The 21,577-nt window shown below is 36.7% G+C and overlaps 1 protein-coding gene across 1 annotated transcript; it reads left to right on the top strand.

Annotated features, from left to right (window-relative positions):
• Window positions 1–2,414: 2,414 nt before the first annotated feature.
• LOC125855789 (uncharacterized) lies at window positions 2,415–2,729 on the top strand. Its single transcript, XM_049535490.1, has one exon. The coding sequence runs from the start codon at window positions 2,415–2,417 to the stop codon at window positions 2,727–2,729; it is 315 nt and encodes a 104-aa protein (XP_049391447.1).
• The last annotated feature ends 18,848 nt before the right edge of the window (window positions 2,730–21,577 follow it).

Genomic DNA, 21,577 nt, shown 5'->3' with positions numbered 1-21,577 from the left:
GCCTTACAAACGGAGAGTGGAACCATTAGAGCGTAAGTTAGGGCCAACACCCAAACCCTCCATTGAGGAAGCCCCAAAGTTGGAAGTGAAAACACCGCCGGTTCACCTCAGGTATGCATTTTTGGGTACTAATGAAACATTGCTTGTTATACTTTCTGTAGAGTTGTCTGAAATACAGGTTGGAACGACATTGATGATCCTAAAGCGGAGAAAGAAAGCTATTGGATGGCAGATGGCTGACATTCATGGAATTAGTCCGGCGTTATGTATGCACAGAATCTACATGGAAGAGGATCACAAACCAAGTGCACAACATCAACGTCGACTAAATCCTTTGATGAAAGAAGTGGTGAGAAAAGAGGTAATAAAGTGGCTAGATCCTGGAATTGTGTACCCAATCTCTAATAGTAAGTGGGTAAGTCTGGTACAATGTGTTCCAAGAAGGGAGGTATGACAATGGCAAGGAATGAAAAAAATGAGTTGATTCCTACTAGAACAGTGATCGGGTGGAGAATTTGCATAGATTACCGGAAACTAAATGATGCTACCCAGAAAGATCACTACCCCGTTCCCTTTATTGATCAGATGTTTGACCGACTAGCAGGGAAAGAGTACTATTGTTTCTTAGATGGGTATTCCAGTTACAACCAGATCTTAATTGCCCCCGAGGATTAAGAAAATACCACATTCACTTGTCCTTATGATACCTATGCTTTCAAACGCATGCTATTCGGACTTTGCAATGCACCGACGACTTTTCAAAGGTGTATTATGGTCATTTTTCATGATATGATGGAAGACTTTGTAGAGGTGTTCATGGATGATTTTTCTGTCTTTGGGAAGTCTTTTGTGGTATGTCTCCGGAATCTTGATAAAGTACTTGCTAGATGTGAGGACACTAACTTAGTTCTAAACTGGGAAAAGTGTCATTTTTTTGTTAGAGAGGGGATAGTGCTAGAACACAAGGTGTCTAAGTCTGGCTTAGAGGTTGATAAGGCCAAGGTAGAAGTTATTGAAAAATTGCCCCCTCTCATTTCTTAAAAAAGGGTGCGTAGTTTTCTTGGTTATGCAGGATTTTACAGGCAATTCATCAAGGATTTTTCCAAAATTGCAAGACCTATGTGCAGTCTCTTAGAGAAGGAGGTGAAGTTTGACTTTGATGAGATGTGCTTAAAAGATTTTGAGATGTTGAAGAGGAACTTAATTGAAGCTCATATCTTAATTGCTCATGATTGGGAATTACCATTTGAACTCATGTGTGATTCAAGCGACGTAGCAGTGGGTGCAGTGTTGGGACAAATAAAGAATAAAGTGTTCCACTCGATCTATTATGCAAGCAAGACCTTTGACTCTACACAAGCTAATTACACAGTGACTGAGAAGGAGATGCTGGCTCTAGTGTTCGCCTTCGACAAGTTCAGATCGTATTTGGTAGGTACTAAAGTGATTATTTTTACTGACCATGCAGCTATTAGGTACCTATTAAACAAGAAGGATGCTAAACCCAGGCTGATTCGATGGATATTGCTTCTCCAAGAATTTGACCTTGAGATCAAAGTTGGGAAAGGTACTGAAAATCAGATAGCAAGTGGCTGGAAGATTTTTCCTATGTGAATGAAGGTGACCAAATCTGAGAAGAGTTTTCGGATGAACAATTAATGGCATTAGATATCTCTCAAGTGCCATGGTATGCAAACATTGTGAATTTGATAGTAAGTGGAGATTATCCTCCGGGTGCAACCACCCAACAAAAGAAAAAGCTCAATCATGATGCTAAGTTTTATATCTAGGATAAACTATTCTTGTTCAAGCAAAGTGTGGAACGGGTAGTGAGAAGATGCATTCCGGAGTTTTAGGTTCACAAAGTGCTCAAAAGTTGTCATGCTAGCCCGTATGGAGATCACCATGGAGAAGAGTGCACTGCTCATAAGGTACTACAATCTGGTTTCTTTTGGCCCTCGATATTTAAAGATTCTATTGCTTTTGTGAAGGGTTGTGATAAATGCCAAATGTTAGGTACTATTTCAAGAAGACATGAGATGCCGCTAAGTAACATTTTAGGGGTGGAAATCTTTGATGTGTGGGGTATTGACTTCATGGGTCCATTCTCGCCATCTAGTGGAAACCAATACATTTTTGTGGTTGTTGATTATGTGAGTAAATGGGTTGAGGCTGTCGCTCTTCCTTCAAATGATTCAAGGGTGGTGATAAAGTTCATCAAGAAGCACATCTTCACTCGGTTTGGCACTCCAAGGGGAATCATAAGTGATAGAGGTAAGCATTTCATTAACCATCTAGTTAAGAATCTTCTTGCTAAGTATGGAATTTGTCACAATGTTGCTACAACTTACCATCCTCAAACGAGTGGCCAAGTGGAGGTTTCGAACAGAAAAGTGAAATAAATTTTGCAGAAAATGGTGAATGCACAGAGGAAAGATTGGTCTAAGAAGTTATATGATGCGTTGTGGGCATATCGGACTGCGTATAAGACACCCATAGGGACCTCTCCCTATCACATGGTATTTGGGAAAGCATGTCATCTTCCGGCGAAATTAGAACACCAAGCTTATTGGGCGATTAAGAGGTTAAATTTAGACCCCGAGCTGGCCGGTAGAAAGAAAGTGAATCAGTTGCATGAACTTGAGGAGTTTAGGCTCCACGCGTATGAGAATGCCAAGCTTTACAAAGAAAAGACGAAGAGGTGGCATGACAAGCACATAGTTGCTTAAACTTTCACTCCAGGAGAAAAGGTACTACTCTTTAACTCTAGATTGAGGTTATTCCCCGGAAAACTAAGGTCTAAATAGAGTGGTCCTTTCTAAGTGGTAAGAATGAAACAACATGGGGCTATTGAACTTAAAGGTAAGACTAACCCTACGTTCTTGGTAAATGATCAAAGAGTGAAACACTACTTTGGTGTGAATTCAAATCGTGATCGGGAGGCTCTTGAGCTAAATGATGAATGATCCAAGCTGCGTCGTGCCACGACGTTAAATCAAGCGCTACACGGGAGGCAACTTGTGAATGATATGTAATAGATAGTAGTTTTACTCAATTTAGAAATTTTAGCTTAGTTTCAAATTCCTAGGCGTAGAGTTTTTATTTTCCTAGTCATTAGTTTGATAGAATTTTAGTTGTTATGAAGAAAAATAAAAAAAGATGAGTCGTGCCACGACCAAAACCAAGGCGCTGGGTGGGAGGCAATCCACCAGTATTATGTCACATTGTTTGGTTGATGCGCAGGTCATAGGAGGAGAAACCACTCGAAAATTGAAGAAATACGCTCAACACTGGAGGCGCATCGCGCCACCATCGCGCTAGGCCTCAGCAAGAACACCGATGGGTGGCGCAGGTAAGGCGCATCGCACCATAAGGGTTTTTACTGGGGGTTGTTTCTGGCACATTGGCAGCACGTTGCGCCAGCCTTTCAGGCACGCCGCCCCCGACTCTGATGAGTAAAATAAATCAGAATTCTTGGGAAATTCGTGGGACCCACTAAAAATCCAACCTTTTAACTCTTCCACCTACCCAAATAAACCCATTTTTCTAAATTCTCTCTCTCTCTCTAAACCATTCCCTCCCCTAAACCCAAAATTTCTTCTTCTTCTTCTCCACTTCTTTTCTTCCCCAAAATCCCAAATTCCTCCATTAATCCCAACCAAAACCTTCTTCCCTTCTCTTTCCCTCAACTCTAACACCCTTAAACCCATTGTAACCCACAAATTTTCAAAACCCTCCAAACCCACAAATTTTCAAAACCCTCCAAACCCACCCACCCCACTGCCTACCCGACCCCCCACCTCCTTTTTCCCAATTTTTTTTTTGTTTTTCTCTTCTTATATTCTTCTATTATTGGGTGTAAAGATGGCTCCTAAGGGTAAGAATATTGCTAGTGGTTTGGGTACTAAGAGGAGTAGGAAAGGAGCAGGTGCTGGAAGTTCTAGTCGGGAACTCAATAATTTGCCGCCCCAAAAATTTGGCGGGCAAGCTGTCATGCACTATGAAAAGGATTGGTACGAATGTCAACAAGAATCCAAGTACTTAGGTGATGAGTTTATAGATGAGGGGCGATTGAGACAGGAATTTCCCAACATTCTCGCCAAAATCAATGCTTTGGGACTCCAATATGTCTTCATGGATCAAGGTGAGTGCAATTTAAGCTTAGTTCGTGAATTTTTTGTGAATTGGAATACACGTCATGTTGAGATAATCAAAGGGTTCATTATGGATAGTTGGGTGAGATTTTCTATTGAAGCACTGAATGAATTTTTTAGTACTCCAAATTGTGACGATGCTGATTTTTTGGCTATGATTGAAAGATCACCTTATTGTGACATTAGGCATACTTTGTGTGGGGTGAATTCTGTTGTGCGGTGGGATAGGGTTAGAGACACGAGACGCCATTTGACTCTTCACTATGGTCACTTCAATCTGGAGGCTTGCATTTGGTTAAAAATTGTGTGTAGCATCTGACTACCGTGTAAGCATACGACTGATGTCACTAGGGAGAGAGTGGTGCTAATATATCGTTTAATGAAGGGTTTGCCGGTGAATGTTGGGGCTATTTTGAAGCAAAACATGTTTAAATTTAGGACCAATAAGGGATGGTGTTTCTGTTATGGGAGCATAATTAATAATTACTAGGTACCTCCATGCTTTGTAAATTGAGGAGGAAGTTCATGATGTGTGCCCCCCCCCTCCCCCCGTACCCCCCACTTAGTGTGCCGCTTGGTTGATGTCACAAGAACTAAAGCGCACGATCCATCGCAAGGGCCTGTATTAATTACTATTGATAGGCAAGCTCATGATGATAGTTGGATGGGGTATATGTTTGGAATGGCTGAGCTACAACTGCGGATAGGTGGCCATCCGATGACTGAGGATGAAATGGATACACTAGCGAAGCGTTACCCTTTGATGGATAGTGCGATGTACATGTGTTAGATAGGCCCGGCTTTCCAAGAACCCATTGATGATGATGATGCCACTAGTGATGATGAGGATGGCTCGAAAGAGGATAAGTCAGATGATACTGGCCTCGGAGATGATGATACTGATGCGGGTGATGGATTTGGTAATGCAACCTCGATGGATATGGATTCTGTCACTAATGTGGCAACCTGCTGATTTGAAGCACGTGGCTTAGAGGCCGACAGGGAGTTCTCTTTTACCTTTGCACTTTGTTTTATTTTGCACACTGAGGACAGTGTTTTGTTTAAGTGTGGAGTGGAAGTTGAACTTCATTGTACATAGTTTACTGCTTTATCGAGTCTTTTTAATTTTTAGGAGGGTTCCTCGCATTTTGTTTTCGGTTCTTTTCCCGAGGATAGTCCCACTGAACCGATTAGGACTAATTTTATTATTTTATTGAGTCTTAGAGTCGTCTAGGAGTGACGTTTCCCAATGATGGATGGATGATGACCGTCTTAAGGAAAAATTAGTCATTATGAGTAGAAGTATGAAACCTACCTCTTTGGCACTTTGAAATCTTGTCTTGATAATTGGCTAGACGTCATGGGTGGTAACACTTTGTTTGCAATATTTAAATGGTGACCTTGAAAAAAAACATAATCTCTTTGTCTTGACTCTAATTGGAAAATAAATAATATGGGCTTAATTGTGTGGAAACACCGTAATGCAATTTATGTGAGCATACTACAAGTGTTAGGTCCTTATGTGTGTTGTGATGCCATGAGTGGAGAATTTTTGCTTAGTTTTTGTATTGAATAACATCTAGAACTTGCCCCAAGTGTGCCTAAGGATTAACTTGTGTGAATTATAGAATATGATTGAGGCGTTTCTTTGAATAGCCAGGTTTGAATTTCCTTAGGTGCCTCCAAATAAAATATCTCTAGCTTAGCCTCATTGAGCCGTGTAGCCTTGATTTTGTTCTAACCCACTGAATTGAGCCGAATCCCTTTTTATTGATACCATTAATTTGATCCCAAAGTAATCATTAATGCACTATATTGAGTTGAAGAAAATGATAACTTTGGTTAAAATGGATAGGGTAAAAATGCTTGGTTTTGTGGAGAAGAAAGAGAGAGGTAGACGAATGATACCCCATAAGTCCTAAAAAGCCTAAGTCAAAGGGTGGCTATTGTTAAGTGTGAAAAAAAATTATATAAATAAAGAGGAGAGAAAAAGGGGTGTGGGCAAAAAGAGGGCTCAAGTGAAAGTGAAGGCAAGGTGTTAAATTCAATTGGAAAACATCTAATGGGAAATTCAAAGGGGAAGAATGAGTTGTGAATGTTAGCAAGGAAAACAAGACATGTGCATTAGGGATAATGAGTCACTAATTTTACCCAAATGTATCCTCCCTTACCTAAAGCCGACATTACAACCGAATGAAAGTCCTCTTGATTCTATGAGTAACACTTTGTGAAAATTAAAGTACACCAAGGGCAAGCTTATGGAATGTTAGGATATATGAAAACTTCATTTGTGAGTGTGAGAGTGAATTTTATAAAAAAAAATAGTCTTATGATTGAAATGCATTGTTGTTGGTGTGAAAGAAAGGCTATACTTAAAGTGGTGAGGGCATTCACGAAACATGTTTGGTGATTAATCTTGTTGTCTTGTCTCTATGATATTTCATTAGCCTGGAATTATTTGAGAAGAGTCATTCATCGAGGTTGTGAATTGTTGATTGGTAGACTATAAGAAAGAGTTGAAATCATTGCATGTAGTGTGTGCCACAAGATCGGGATTAAATGTGTTTGGCTGATTGTAAAGCGAGGTGATGAGTCCAAGGTTTAAGAGTGTGATTTGATAAGATAGAGTTTGTTCGAGGACTAACAAATGTTTAAGCGTGGGGTGGTGATCTTGGGCATATTTGTATGCCCAATTACTACAAATTACCCATCGTTAACGTAAGTTTTAGGACATTCACTAATCTAACTAGCATATTTTGGCTTAAGAGTGCGATGATTGCATACTAACATACATGATTAGCAATTTTGCAAGATTCATAAGGAAGTGATCGAGTCAAGGAAGAAAAGAAGTTGAACAATAGGTTTTAATCTTCTAAACTCTTCTATTTTTCGAAAATCGCATGAACAATTGTATTTTGTGGTTTTCTAATAGCATGAGTGGCTAAACACCCTAGTTCTGGGGCAGTAGCTACGAATGAATTGTTAATTATTAAAGGCTTTATGAATTAATTTTTGGTTGTCATCATAAGTTACTTCTATGTTCTTGTTTTAGTATTTTATGCTTGATCACCATAAGATAAATACATTGTCTAATCTTAAAATCGAGAGAGGAGGGGTTAGATAGACCAGAGAATATAGAGAACTCGATCGACCCATTTGATTGAGGTGATTTGTGTTTAGGAGTGACTCCCGGACGAACAACTTGCTTGGTTACGAAATAGGATGAAATATAAATGCTTGCCAGTTAGTCTATTTATCCCCGCTCAACGATGTAGTTAGATAGCTAACTGGAGTAGGCGACTAGAGGTGTGTAGCCCGACTCATACAATTAACCCTATAAGCCAATAACTTGACAACTGAAAAGTCGTTCTAAGCCAATAATATGATACATGAGATTCATTGTATGTTGCAGCCCTAGAATTGTCCTTTACTTGCTTGAAACATCATCTTAAAGTCGTTCACATTTAGTTACGTTTATTTAGTTTATAATTAGTAGTAGTTAACAATCAATCATCAACTCTTGAAAAGGTTACTTTTACTTTTATTTGTAGAATTAAGTGTTAAATATAAATTGATCATAAGTCCCTTGGGAACGATAACTCGTTTCTTAAAGAATCTATATTACTTGCGCGACCACGTACACTTGCGTGTATACTGGGGAGCAACATGTATCATGTCTGTATAATTTGACGTAGCTATGTATCATATACAAAAAAAATTATAAATATGATAAATAATGATTTAGTTATAAAATAGTACTGCACATACATAACAAACATATGATACATAGTCAATAAATTGAGCCTATTGTTCATGTTTTCCTGTAAAAAAAAAGATCTAGAAGGAAAAAAATGAATGAAGAACTACCTATTGATTAAATCATTAACGGGAGAGAAAAAATATTTAAAATTCAAAACACAGGAGTGATGAAGGTAACTGCTGATATAGTGGAGTTGGAAAATTAAAAGTTATGTATCTGGAAAGGAGAGAATTTAAGAAAAAAGGGAAATTTTTATAATTTTTTTAAATGGTACGAAATAATAAAAAATAGGGTAAAAAAGATGTGTAGTTAGGTAATTTTTCCATAAAAATATTAGTAACTCCATCAAACAATTATCTTACAAAGTAAATACAACTCGAGAAGTTAAACAATTTTTTTACAACTATAATGTTTGAAACATTCCTTAATTAAGCTATAAAGAATTAATGTAATTTACCTTGTGTTTATGCTTGTTGTAATTAAATATGTGAACATATTTCACACAAGGAGAAAAAACAATAATTAAACCTGCAATGACACAGTTTATGTGTGGACTATTGTATTCTTAATTTCGACACTCTTTTAGATTATTATTATACCTTTTTCAATTTATCTAGTGAGCATTGACTTCGAGTCTCGAAAATTTATCTAAAGAGCATTGGCTTTGAGTCTCGAGTCTGTACCAGGCGAGACTATATGGGAACCAATTTCTATTGCTTTCCCCAAACACATACAAAAAAGCAAATTCACATTCTGTCGACATATCTTGTTCAAATATTAATGTATTGCCTATGTCATTACACATTTGAAATATGTTTAAATTACATCCTTTTTACAAGGCTGTAGCTGCATATGACAAGCCCTTGAGTTTCTTTCATGGCCAACAATCGAGAAGCTTCTCAACTATTGCACTAACTCTTTACATTGTGTTAATATATATATATATATATATATATATATAGAGAGAGAGAGAGAGAGAGGTATAAAATAAAATTTTGACTTGCGTGTCGCTTGACACCCCTCAAGAAAGGGTAACTCTGCCCTTGGAGCTGAACCACAAGATGAGTTGGAACTGGTGAGTGCTTGACTAACAATCATAACATTCAGGAAAAATTATGTCAAAATTGCATAATAATGGACATTGTGTGTTTTCACAATATGACAAGAAAATGCACAAAAGATTGCTGATTTTTTATAGGAAACTTTCAAAATTGTAAATATTAGGCCTTAAATAGGACTGTATATGGATAATAGCAAAATGTTAGTAGAGGAGGGAGGAGGGAGGAGAGAGGTGAGCGAGATCTGGGAGAAAATATATTTTTTTTGTGGATTTTAGAGAAAAAGATACAAATACAAACTGATTCGTACCAAAATGAATACATAATAAGAGGAGAGAGGAGAGCGAGATTGAGAAAGGGAGGAGAGAGGCGAGCGAGATCGAGAGAGGTGAGCGAGATCGACAGAGGGAGGAGACAAGATTTATTTGTATCAATTGTATTCAAAATACAACAAAATTGTATGTTGTATTGTATTATTTATTTATTTTGTATCAATTGTATTCGAAATACAGTGAATACAATTGTATTCATCCTCTCCTTGATTGGATACAAATACATTTGAGAGAGAGAATGAATGCATATTGTATTCGTATGAATACAAATACAATTGATACAAAAATACAATTCGTTGGAATACAATTGAAATAAAAGACAAAACTCTGTACAATTGTAAGACTTATTGCATATTGCTGGGCAGAACCAAATGAACGGCCTAGTTGTAAGGAAATCTTGTCACGGCTAGGAGAATGTAGGTCTTTTGCTAATTGATTCTTCACTAGAGCGTGGATTAATCTTCAATGAAAATTGTATATATTGCAGTCAATTTCCTTAAATTTTGAAGTCTAAAAGAGAGAGAGAGAAGGGAAGGAGGAGAGGCACGGAGAGAGTGGAAGAATTTGCTATAAACACAACATAGCTCTTTTCCATAAATAAATTACTAATTTTGACTAGTTTCATAATTTTTTCAATTTCTATCATCCAACTTCAAGTGAAGAAGGTTATCTAAAAGGGAACATCATGATCTTTTTGTGACTCGATTCAAATTCATATACATAATTCAATTTCCTCTTCTTTCCTCCTATCGGTAGGGGTCTCGCTCATCACATCAGCCTAACATGAACTACTATTCCATAAATGAATAAAACACAATTAAATCATATATAAAATAAACCACAAATTGATCACGACACTCATGCTATTTAGTTTTGGGTCAATGATACAGAGATGTAATCTTCATCGATGATTTTAAAAATCTTGATATTCTGTCTTTTCACTAGTCGTCTGAAAGAAATTATTGCAACAAAGATATTTGTTCCCTTAATAAGTTAAATGGAAGAGTTTGCAGTGTTTTTCAAGATGTTGATTTGAAGGATTTCCAAATAATAGAAATGGTCATATTTGATGTTCGTTTTTCTAAGTTCGTTATTAACGAAAGCTATTCTCGTTTTTGGGATAAATCTTTCTAAAAATTCACAGAAATGATATATGAGTATATGAGTTGTAGAAAAATTGCGGTGGTCTGAGCTTTCACTGACCTATCATCAAAACTTGTTCGTCTATTGGTTCCTTATACCCATCATCTTCTTATCACCAAATTCAAATCAAAATTATAGGAAGACTGATTTATTGTTGACATTTTTAACGTAGAATTAAATTATTATGTTTATTTAATAATATATTTATATTCATAACTTTTTAAAATACACGACAGTTAATTATAATTTTATTTTTTTTCAATTGACAATATAACATTTATTGTATATTTCATAAGATATGAATAGACATATATAAATTATTGTACGTTACATAACACTACAAATGTTTAGATAAATTCTTATTGATTATAGTTTTTAAAAAACTTTTTCAATTGAGTCAGATATTACACAAACTTATCAAAATTATTCTAGAAGTATATAAAAATAGAATTAAGATTTCACTTAATTGAGTATGCCAAATAGAGTATCATTTTTATTTGTATAATATTTCTTATTACTTTTATTTATAAAAATAGGTCTAAATAAATTATATACAAGTGATTGTTTGTTGTTACACTTAGAACACATTCAAAGTTAAGACGTCTTTTAAAATTTAATTTTTCGATAATTTAATTAGTTTGAGCTTGAAATGTCTAAGAAGACACACCCAAGAATTGAGGCAGTTTTATAAAATCAATGTTTAAGCTTTACTGATTTCAAATTGAAGTGAATTAGACAACTTGAAAAGTAAAAAGTAACTGCAAATTATTTGTCTACACCTTTTAATTATATTGTATTTTTAGAAAATAGTAAATTTTAAGAATATGTACATAATGATTGATGAAAAAGTGATTACAGACTAATAAGAAAATTTCAATTAATACTAACAGTAAATACATATTTATATTTATATCTATATTTAACATTAAATAAATTTGAGGCCTTATTTTTTGGAGGCCTAAAGTCATTGCTTTAGTGAAGCACTCTTAACTCTTGAATTGTTGTCCCTTGATGAGAATGATGGGTTTTTATTCTTTCTTTTAGTTAAAATAGTAACAAAAAAATTCAGTGTACCGTGGTTAATATAATCAGCTCAATAATCATCTGATCTTAATCCAGTGACTCTAATTAACATGACTTTTAGTATTTCCTCCGTTTTATGTTAGTTGATCATTTTTTATTTTACAAGCATATTAAGAAATCATAAATAAGAAGATAATTTTACTAATTCATTCCTAAAAAATTTCTTGAAAATTTTTCAAACAAATGCGAACACTTTTCAAAAGAATTAATTGTAAGGGTAATATAGGATAATTTGGATTAATGCTTTCTTGATTTAGTAAGGTGGACAACTAATATGAGACAAATATTTTTAATAAGATGATCAACTGATATGAGACAAAGGGAGTAGTATTGCACTATAAATTCAATTTAGGACAATGTACTCTGAGCAATAAATTACCTGTGAAGGCATTCTGCCCTGTAAACTTAAGTACTTATTCAACATACTTTATATAAATATAGCTAATGATGTTTATAGTTGTGTATTTTGAAGCATTTATCACTTCAAAAATATAGGATGTCGGATCCGTGCTTAGCATATATTGCGTCGATTTTTTTAGTAGTGTTATGAATAAGTCTTTTTTTACTTGTATTAAGCACAATTTTTTTATTCTTATTGAGTTGAATTAAACATAGAAAGTTAGTATTTGAGTTAAATCTAGATAACCTGAATAGAAAAAAAATACATGGTGTTATTTAATTTAATTGATTGTTTTAAACAAAATGTGATGCACTTTCATCGGTTATTTTTTACGCAAAAATGCAGAGAAACTTTTAAAAGAATTTTTTAAATTCTTTTTTTGATGTTTGTCCGTCAATTCTTTTTAATGAAAACTAAAGCGTACGTAGATTTGTAAAATGCAAAATCACTGTCACGATCCAGACCGTCGTGCCCACACTAACCCTCCAGTGGGAGAACCATTACTACAACCCGGCTAAACAACTTAATGAAAAACTAGACATTTAAAGATACGAAAGCAAATTTAAATGACAATAAAAATGGAGTCCCCATAAACTCCAAGGGTTCAACTAAAACAACGAAACATAACAAATGCGGAAATTCAACCCCTAGAACCGGAAAGTCATTGTACCAAAACTCTGATTAACTAACAAATCTTAGAAAAGGGGGCGCAACCCCAAAAACTAAACAAAACACCCTAAACAAGTAGTCTGAGTCCGAAAAGAGTGGACTTAAATAAGAGAGATTCATGGCAGCCTGACAAAATTGGCNAAGCGTACGTAGATTTGTAAAATGCAAAATCACTGTCACGATCCAGACCGTCGTGCCCACACTAACCCTCCAGTGGGAGAACCATTACTACAACCCGACTAAATAACTTAATGAAAAACTAGACATTTAAAGATACGAAAGCAGGTTTAAATGACAATAAAAATGGAGTCCCCATCAACTCCAAGGGTTCAACTAAAACAACGAAACATAACTAATGCGGATATTCAACCCCTAGAACCGAAAAGTCATTGTACCAAAACTCTGATTTTCTAACAAATCTTAGAAAAGGGGGCGCAGCCCCAAAAAATAAACAAAACACCCTAAACAAATAGTTTGAGTCCGAAAAGAGTGGACTTAAACAAGAGAGATTCATGGCAGCCTGATAGAATTGGCTCACCCTTGAATCCAGTCACGCTCAATAGTCACCTAACTAAGGTCTGTCAGTAGCCGCCTGAAGATGTCCTGTGCTCAACAAAGAACGAGCAAGTGCAATATCAGTACACAACCACAGTCTACTGGTAGGATCACACAGATATTCCAGTAAGCACAACATATATCAACAATCACAACAAAGTAAACACATACAAGTGCAAAATATATATATACATCGATTATCATTTCAGGAGCAATGCACAATTCCACATTCTCAATAATAAGTAGATATAGCAAATCAATGGTCCTCTCATGGAACCCATACCCAATCTGTTAGTGTGCCAGAACGTGACACCCGATCCTAATTAGTGTGCCGGACGTGACACCCGATCCCATATATGCGTCGAAATGTGGCACCCAATCCAAGTTAGTATGTCGAAATGTGACACCCGCTCCACTATAAGTGTCAGAACGTGACACCCGATCCCAGTTAGTATGTGGGAACGTGACACCCGATCCATTCAACACAACCACAATCACAATCGCACTCATATCATACAATCAAGTGTTAAATCATGGCATACATTTGTTCATTCATACTTATTTCATTAGGTTTGATCAACAAGGCTTCATTCACATACATACATGCATTACAATGAAGTAATCACCAACATATATCACACAAACAAGAAATCAAGCCATAACCTACCTCGAAATCAAGCTTGGATCCATCTAAAGCACTTGAATCTTCATTTTCTGGATTCTTTCCGCTTGTTCGTAGCCTAAAAACAACAAATTCATACAAGGATCAATTAATTAAGGTCTAATTACCCAGATTATAACAAAACCAATAACCTAAGACCAAATCCATGATCCTAATATGTAGCTAGGGTTATTTCCCACTATCGAATTCAGTCCAAAACCCTCCCCCAACAATAATTAACCAAAAATCTAAGTTCTACGAATCGAAAAATGGATTAAGGGAGTAAAATCCTTACCTTTAGTGCTAGAATAGATGGAAAACCTTCAAGAAATACCCATGGGTCATCTCTTAGCTCTCAAGAATGAAACTTGCAGAAAATAACGTTTTTGGGGTTTACTTCCGACTTAAGTCCTGACTGGCCCACTGTAGCGGGACCCAACCCGCCACAACGGCCCCGCCCTGGCGGACTAAATCCTGCTATGGCGGCTTGCGCGGAGACAGAACATTGGAATTAGAGTTCCAAACCCCCATTTCACAACACACCTCCAACCCATGATGCTCAGGAACTACATGCTCATGCTAAGATCAATTTTAGAAGTTCTACTCGCCCAAATTCGATTCCGTAAATTTGTACGGGTTCCTTAACGTCTTAGTTATCCACTCATGTAATCAAACTCATTATTAAATCTTTCATTCATTACCAGATTTCCCTAGACTCACATGACTCCGATTTCGTCCAAATCTAGACTAGGAAAGGAAATCTGAAGTTACTACAAAAAGTCTTTTCAGCCCCAATTCTTTCCCTATTGGCTTTTCCATAACGAAGAGATCAGGTCGTTACAATCACAATTGAAGAACATATATAAATAAAAAAAATCATAAAATTAGTATTTTGTGTTTAGATGTACATAAACAATAGAATTTGAAGAATTAAATGAAGTACGATTAAGATAGAGTGTCAAAATAAAAATGAGGACAAATTAAAGAGATCATATATTTGTCTAGCCAGATAATTATGAATATAATGGATGAGATGTAATCATAAGTAGATAACTAATTTAAGTTTAAAAAAGGCAGGAAAGGAATCATTTGGATTCAGCGTTACGTGATTCACAGACATCAAATTAGTATTTATATGCCATAAAATCATAGTGAATTAATGCTGCTATATTTTTGTAACTATTTTTCAAAAGGTAAGTGTAACGACTTGTTCCCGTCGTTATAAAAAATCCAATGGGGAAAGAATTGGGGTCAGAAAACTTTTGAGTAGTAACTTTAAATTTTCTAGCCTAGTCCAGATTTGGACGAAATCAGAGTCAATGAGGTCTAGGGAAATTTGATAACAAATGAGATATCTAATTATGATTTTGATTACATGACTACATAGTTAAGCTATTAAGAAACCTGTACGACTTTACGAAATTGAATTCGGGTGAGTAGAACTTTCAAAACTAATCTTAGCGTGAAAGGGTATTTTCTGAGTGTCATGGGATGAAGGCGTATTGTGCAATGGGGGTTTGGAATTCTTAATTTTGCTCACTGGTTTCGTGCAAGCAGCTAGGGAGGGATTTATCCCTCCAGGGCGGGGCCGCTAGGGCGGGTTGGGTCCTGCTGTGGAGGGTTAGGTCCCGTTGTGGTGGGACAGTCTTGACTTAAGTCAGAAATAAACCCCAAAAATGTTTATTTCTGCAGTTTTTGACTTTGAGAGATAAGGAACGACCCTAAGGGTTTTCTTGACAGTTTTCCACCATTCGTGAGGCTAAAGGTAAGATTTTCACTCATCGAATCCATTTTTTGATTCATAGAATGTAAATTCGTTGGTAATTATTGTTGGGGAAGGGTTTTGATATGAAACTAATGGTGGAAAAACCCCTAAATTGGGTATTAGGATCTTGGGTTGGTCTAGCGTCATTGGGTTTGTTATAATTCGGATAATTAGACCTTTGATTATTGATCCTTGCGTTAATTATATATTTTTAGACCACGAACAAGCGGGAAGAATGTGGAAAGAAAAATTCAAATGTCTTAGGGGATTCAAGCTTGGATTCGAGGTAGGTGATGGTTTTGATCTCATGTTGGTGTGATATATGTTTGTAATTGCTAACTATAATGCATGTATGTATGCGAATGTTGCATTATTGATCAACCTAATCGTAAATAAGGATAATTGAATAATTGTATGCCATGAATCACCTCTTGTTGTATGATTGTGAGAATATACATTGTTATTATGGTTTGTTAAATGGATCGGGTGTTGGGTTTCGACACACTAACTTGGATCGGTTGCCACGTTCCAGCATAAACATAGGATCGATTGCCATGTTTTGGCATAAACATTGGATCGGGTACCACGTTCATAAATGCTAACAGTTTGGGTGTGGGTTCCATGAGAGGACCATTGAATTGTGTTGTGTATCTACTTGTGATGATTACATTCATATCTACTGATGATTGATATTGGAAGACTGTATGTTGCTCTAAATTGATAATCAATGTGTATTATTAAAAACGTGGGATGCTACATTGATCCTGAAAAGATGACTAATATTGTATATGTTCGGTATATGTCTGTGGTTTAATGTTGTGGTTACTTGCATGTGTTTCACTTATTGGGATAGCCGCATGATCCTAACAGTACACTGTGGTTGTGTAGTGATATTGTACTTGCTTGTTCTTTGTTGAGTACAGGGCATCTTCAAGCGACTATTGATAGACCTCAGTTAAGTGACTATTGATCGTGATCGGATTCAAGGTTGAGCCAGTTCTTTCATGCTGTCATGGATCTCTCTTGTTTAAGTCGATTCTTTTCGGACTCAAACTAATTGTTTAAGGTGTTTGTTTAGTTTTGGGGTTGTACCCCTTGTTATTAGACTTGTCGTTAATAGAATTTTGGTTCAATGACTTTCAAGTTCTAGGGGTTGTTCTTCTGCTTTAGTTTGGTTAGTTGTTTGTTAAAACCTTGGAGTTTATGGGGACTCCAACTTTATAGTCATTTAAACCTACTTCCGCATCTTTAAATGCCTTAGTTTTCATAAAATTTGTTTGTTTGGGTTGTAGTAATGGTTCTCCCACCGAAGGGTTTGTGTGGGTGTCAATCACGACGGTCTGGATCGTCACAAAGTTGGTATCAGAGCCCTACCCTAGGTTCGTTGATCTCATTGTACCAAAACGAGTCTAGTAGAGTCTTGCAGAACGGTACGATGACGTTCGTACTTTTCTTCCAGAGGCTATAGGACTTTAGGAAAAACTCACTTCTTTCTACTCCTTCGTGCTATGACTTGAATCCAATTGGTATCTAAGTAATACAAATTGGTATCTTTCCTCCTTCACTCTATGGTCCGAATAATAGTGATAACACCATCACTAGCAAGAGAGGATGTGTATAGACTACCGACAGTTTAATAGGGTCACCATTTAGAACAAGTATCCATTGCCTCGGATAAATGACCTTTTTGACCAATTGCAAGGCACATCAATTTTCTCTAAGATTGATTTAAGGTCTGGTTACTATCAGCTAGAGGTTGAGGCGGTTAAGAATTGGGTTCGACCAAGTTCTACGATTGAAATTAGTTGTTTTATGGGGCTCGCTAACTACTATTGTCGCTTGTGGTATAAGTTGAGTCCAATTGATATCTCCCGATTCAAATTAGTATGTCAACGAAGTGAACTAGATGTCATAGTCTCGGCTGAAGGTACACAAGCAGGTTAATTGAAACTGAGAAGGTTCCAATTGGTATCTGGCCTTAAGGGCCATATAAGGCATAGATTATCAATAATGGTCGTCTATAAAACGAACTAATTAAAGAATTTGGACTTGTCTGCAAGTTGTAACTGCTTGAGTGTCGTGAAACTTGTTGTGAAAAGAAAGTCATCATGAGATTAGGTACAAGGGTCTAGATGAAGTACGATGTGGTTCGTAAGCGAGAAATTTGGACGTGCGTTGCGACCAACTGATAACCGTGTGAGAGTCCGGGTGTATCCTGGGGATATATGTGTGGTAGTGTTGAAACGATGTAAAATGATTCTAAAGTGCATACTTCGTTGGGTTGACCGAGGGTAGACAATGATTGTCCTAGCTAAAGGGATTTTCTTAAATGCCTAGTTATAGCTAGGAAATCTAGGGGAAATATAGAAAAGAGAGGAACCCCATAAATTGTTGGTAAGAGTTCTGTTTCCGTCAGAGCCGCTGGGGCACGATAATCTCGCCAGCGCGAGACCGCCAGTGCGAGATTTCTCCTGCCAACAGAATCTCAGCCTTGTCTCCCATGTTTTCCCCTAGTCTATGGACCCCGAATCATACTCGAAATAACCCCCGCGATCTAATTTAGTGTTCAGCAATCTAATATAAATTATAATATGTGTTAAAATTGTAGAGAACCTGGGCATATGAAGAAGAAATCAGCGAGCCCGTGGAGGCCGGGCAAATGGTAATGCAGGTAGAGGAGTAGTATAGCCAAGCGAGGAGGTTGCCAGTCAAGACGATAGGGATCAGTTATATGCTTTTTCGAGCAAGACCGAGTTTGAGGTGTGTGATGCAGTGGTCACTAGTTCTACTCTTATTTGTGCCCGGATGGCTATTGTTTTGTGTGATTTGGGTTCTACTTATTCGTACGTATTAGTTCAATTTCTTTGGGATTTGATGTGGTTTGTGATATACTTTATGCCCCCATCCATGTTTCTACCCCAGTTGAAGAGTCAGTCATAGTCACCCTTGTATATCGTGTTTGTCCTGTTGTGTTTAGGTATTTTCAAACTTGGGTTGATTTGGTTATGCTGGATATGACTGACTCGATATAATCATAGGCATGACTTGGTTGTCCCCCCTATTATACCGGCCTTAATTGTAATACTAAGTCAGTAACTCTAGAGATCCCCGGTAGGGAAAGATTAGAGTGGGAATGGGTGTAGAAGCCTAAGCTAGCTAAGATCATATCCTCCATTCGGGCTAGGAAACTGGAAGGGCAGGGTTGTTTGGCTTATTTGGTCCATGTTCAGGGTATTGAGGTTGAGTCTCCCTCTATTGAGTCTATTTTTGTGGTATCTAAGTTTTAAGAAAGTGTTCCCTACGGATTTGCTTGGTATGCCTTCGTATAGAGATATAGATTTTTGCATTGACTTGAAAACTGACACTTGCCCCATTTCCATCCCTCCGTATCGTATGGCTCCAGCAAAATTAAAAGAGCTTAAGGCTCAAATCAAAGAGCTTCTTGATAAATGGTTCATCCATCCTAGTGTTTCCAAGTGGGGTGCTCCTGTCTTGTTTATTAAGAAGAAGGAGGGCAGTATGAGGATTAGTGATTTTATCTAATCTATAAGGAAGTGTATTACTACCTGAATGACAAACTTATGGATAAAGAAAGTTCCATTGAGTATACTTGGGTGAAGAAAATTGAAGATTTTACTAAGAAAGTGCGTACCAAGATTAGGTTAGTCCTTTAAATTTGATGAGTATACCTGAGTTTTAGGTGTCGTGTTGACGAAAAGGTGGACTTCATAGTGATACTCAGGGTTGACTGAGCGTAATGGTAATAAGAGTTCGTGATGGATTGTGATGGGATGCAACTATATAAAAATATTATTGGTTAAGCGAATTCTTGTATAGTAATTACGACTTGTGAGTATCTAAGGTTGTGGTTTTCCAATATTTTGTGAGTAAAGTGGTTGTAAGGAAAGTTTTAAGAGATGGTGGGACACCACTCGAACCGAATTTTAAAGAGCTAGAGTTATAATGAAGAAAAATAGTGGGATGTAGTACAACCTTTAGAGAGAGACTAGAGCAAGAATATTTTATTTGATTGCAAAGGCTAAAGAGATATCTTTAGAGGGGTAGATAATTGGGTTCAGAGACGTGTGATTTCATTCGTTTTTTTGTGGCCATGGTAATAGTGTCACAGATCCATCAGGTTGGTCAAAAACTATCGAAAAAAATTTGAGAAATGAGTGTGCGGACATTAGCTTGAGTGTGATGACAAGTGCTTGGTTTTGTTATTGAGTCTAGTAATGAGTATGATTGAAATTTTAGCAAAATATATGGTAAGATTGATGGAGATGCGATCAATGATAAACGGAGATCCATGAATTCATAAAAATTTTCAACGTACAAGCTAATGTTGATAGAGAAAGGGATTGTGCTATATGGTGGAAATTACAATTCAATTTTTTCATTGTGAGTCTACTTTCGTGGTGATGTAGTTTGTCAAGGTATGAATTGGAAATGTGAGAAATGATCAATTGTATCTGGTATTGAGCATTTGTAAGGACTTACACCTGGGGTGAGTCGTAAGTTTACTACTATTGATTATTAAGTACCTAAGAAAGGTTTCATTTTTAAAAGTGTTGTTTTATAATAAGGTAAAAGGTCGAAGTGTTTATGATGGTTATTAGTGTTGCGAGTATAATTCACTATCTACACTATAGTATGTTTTCACTTTTGTGGGTGGATCCCTAGTGGTGGATCAGGGGTACCAAATCCTGCGATATTCTCTTGGTTAAGCGGGAAGATTGGGAAGATTTGGTTATTTCGAATGACATAATTGGTGTTGTCTTGGAGTTGTTAAAGTATTTTAGTGGTTCTACATGTACCACCTTGCTTATGAGAATTTATAGAAGAACTACCATGCGTATTTGTGGTTGTCCGGCGATCTCAATATTCCTCTAGTCGTCGAGGTCATGTATTGATTATGTGTGGTTGAATGTGGGGATCATTGAGTCCAATTCTACTGTTCTTAAGAGGTAATCTACAATTACTAAATCTAGCATTTCGATACTGTTGTTGGAGGGATTGTATGCTTGGACATATCCCTCGATGAGTATCTGATTTCTAAAGATCAAATTTGTTATAACTTAAGCTTATGGAATTTATGTTATGGGATGGAGGTATTGTTAAGAATTATGATTGTTTGGGTATTATGAGTGTGTGTTGGTTGATTCAAGTTCACTTCTATTTGTAGTGAGTATTGACTTGGAATTTTATCATGCTTAAGTGCTAAAGGATTTGTTCGGATGACTGTGTCACTGTCTTTGATAACATGTTGTAGACGTGTGTACGATCAACTTTGGTGGTTATTTGGAATAGCTTTTGTTGTAGTTAAGTTTACATACAACAATATTTATCACTCGAGTATTGAGATGACTTCATTGAGGCATTGTATGAGAGGATGTGTAGGTATTTGATGAGTCCACGATTTGGACTAATTTAGGGTTTTATTTTAATAGATTTAGTGTCCTCAAATGCATATTTTGTGCCAATAACTGATGTAAATACTTGATTTTCAGGTATTTGGATTGAGGAACAAAGCATGGACACTAATGAGCAAAAAGGAACAAGGCAATCGAAAGAACGAAGAAAAGAAGGCTTGATGATCGCCTAACCCATTGGACGAGTCACCGAGTGGCCATGATCTCGCCTAAAGTTCCAGCGTGCAGAGCCATGAAGGAGAAAATCAAGTTGGCGATAGGAAAAAGAAGTCGACGAGTCGCCGAACGGTTCCGCGATGCAGTGCTAGATCGCCTAAAGTTACAGAACTTGAAGATGCTGAAGAACAAAGCAAAAAGGCGACGAAATTGACCAAAGGGCGGATCACCGAGTGGATCGGCGATCCCGACTTATTGTGCCAAATGGTCCTTCGCAAAACATTTTTGGAGACTATAAATACATTTTTAAATTCTTACTTTAGTATCTATCTAGTTTTCCATAATCTATTTTTCTCTATAGAATCAGTTTTAGAACTCTAAGTTTGGAGACAATATTTTCCTTAGCTTT

This window comes from Solanum stenotomum, chromosome 2, assembly GCF_019186545.1.
Source record: "Solanum stenotomum isolate F172 chromosome 2, ASM1918654v1, whole genome shotgun sequence".
In the NCBI taxonomy this organism is placed as follows: domain Eukaryota; kingdom Viridiplantae; phylum Streptophyta; class Magnoliopsida; order Solanales; family Solanaceae; genus Solanum; species Solanum stenotomum.
This window is presented reverse-complemented; position numbering and strand designations above follow the sequence as displayed.

Coding starts and splice junctions, on each gene's coding strand:
- LOC125855789 (XM_049535490.1), top strand. CDS start 2,415: ATGGTGAATGCACAGAGGAAAGATTGGTCTAAGAAGTTATATGATGCG.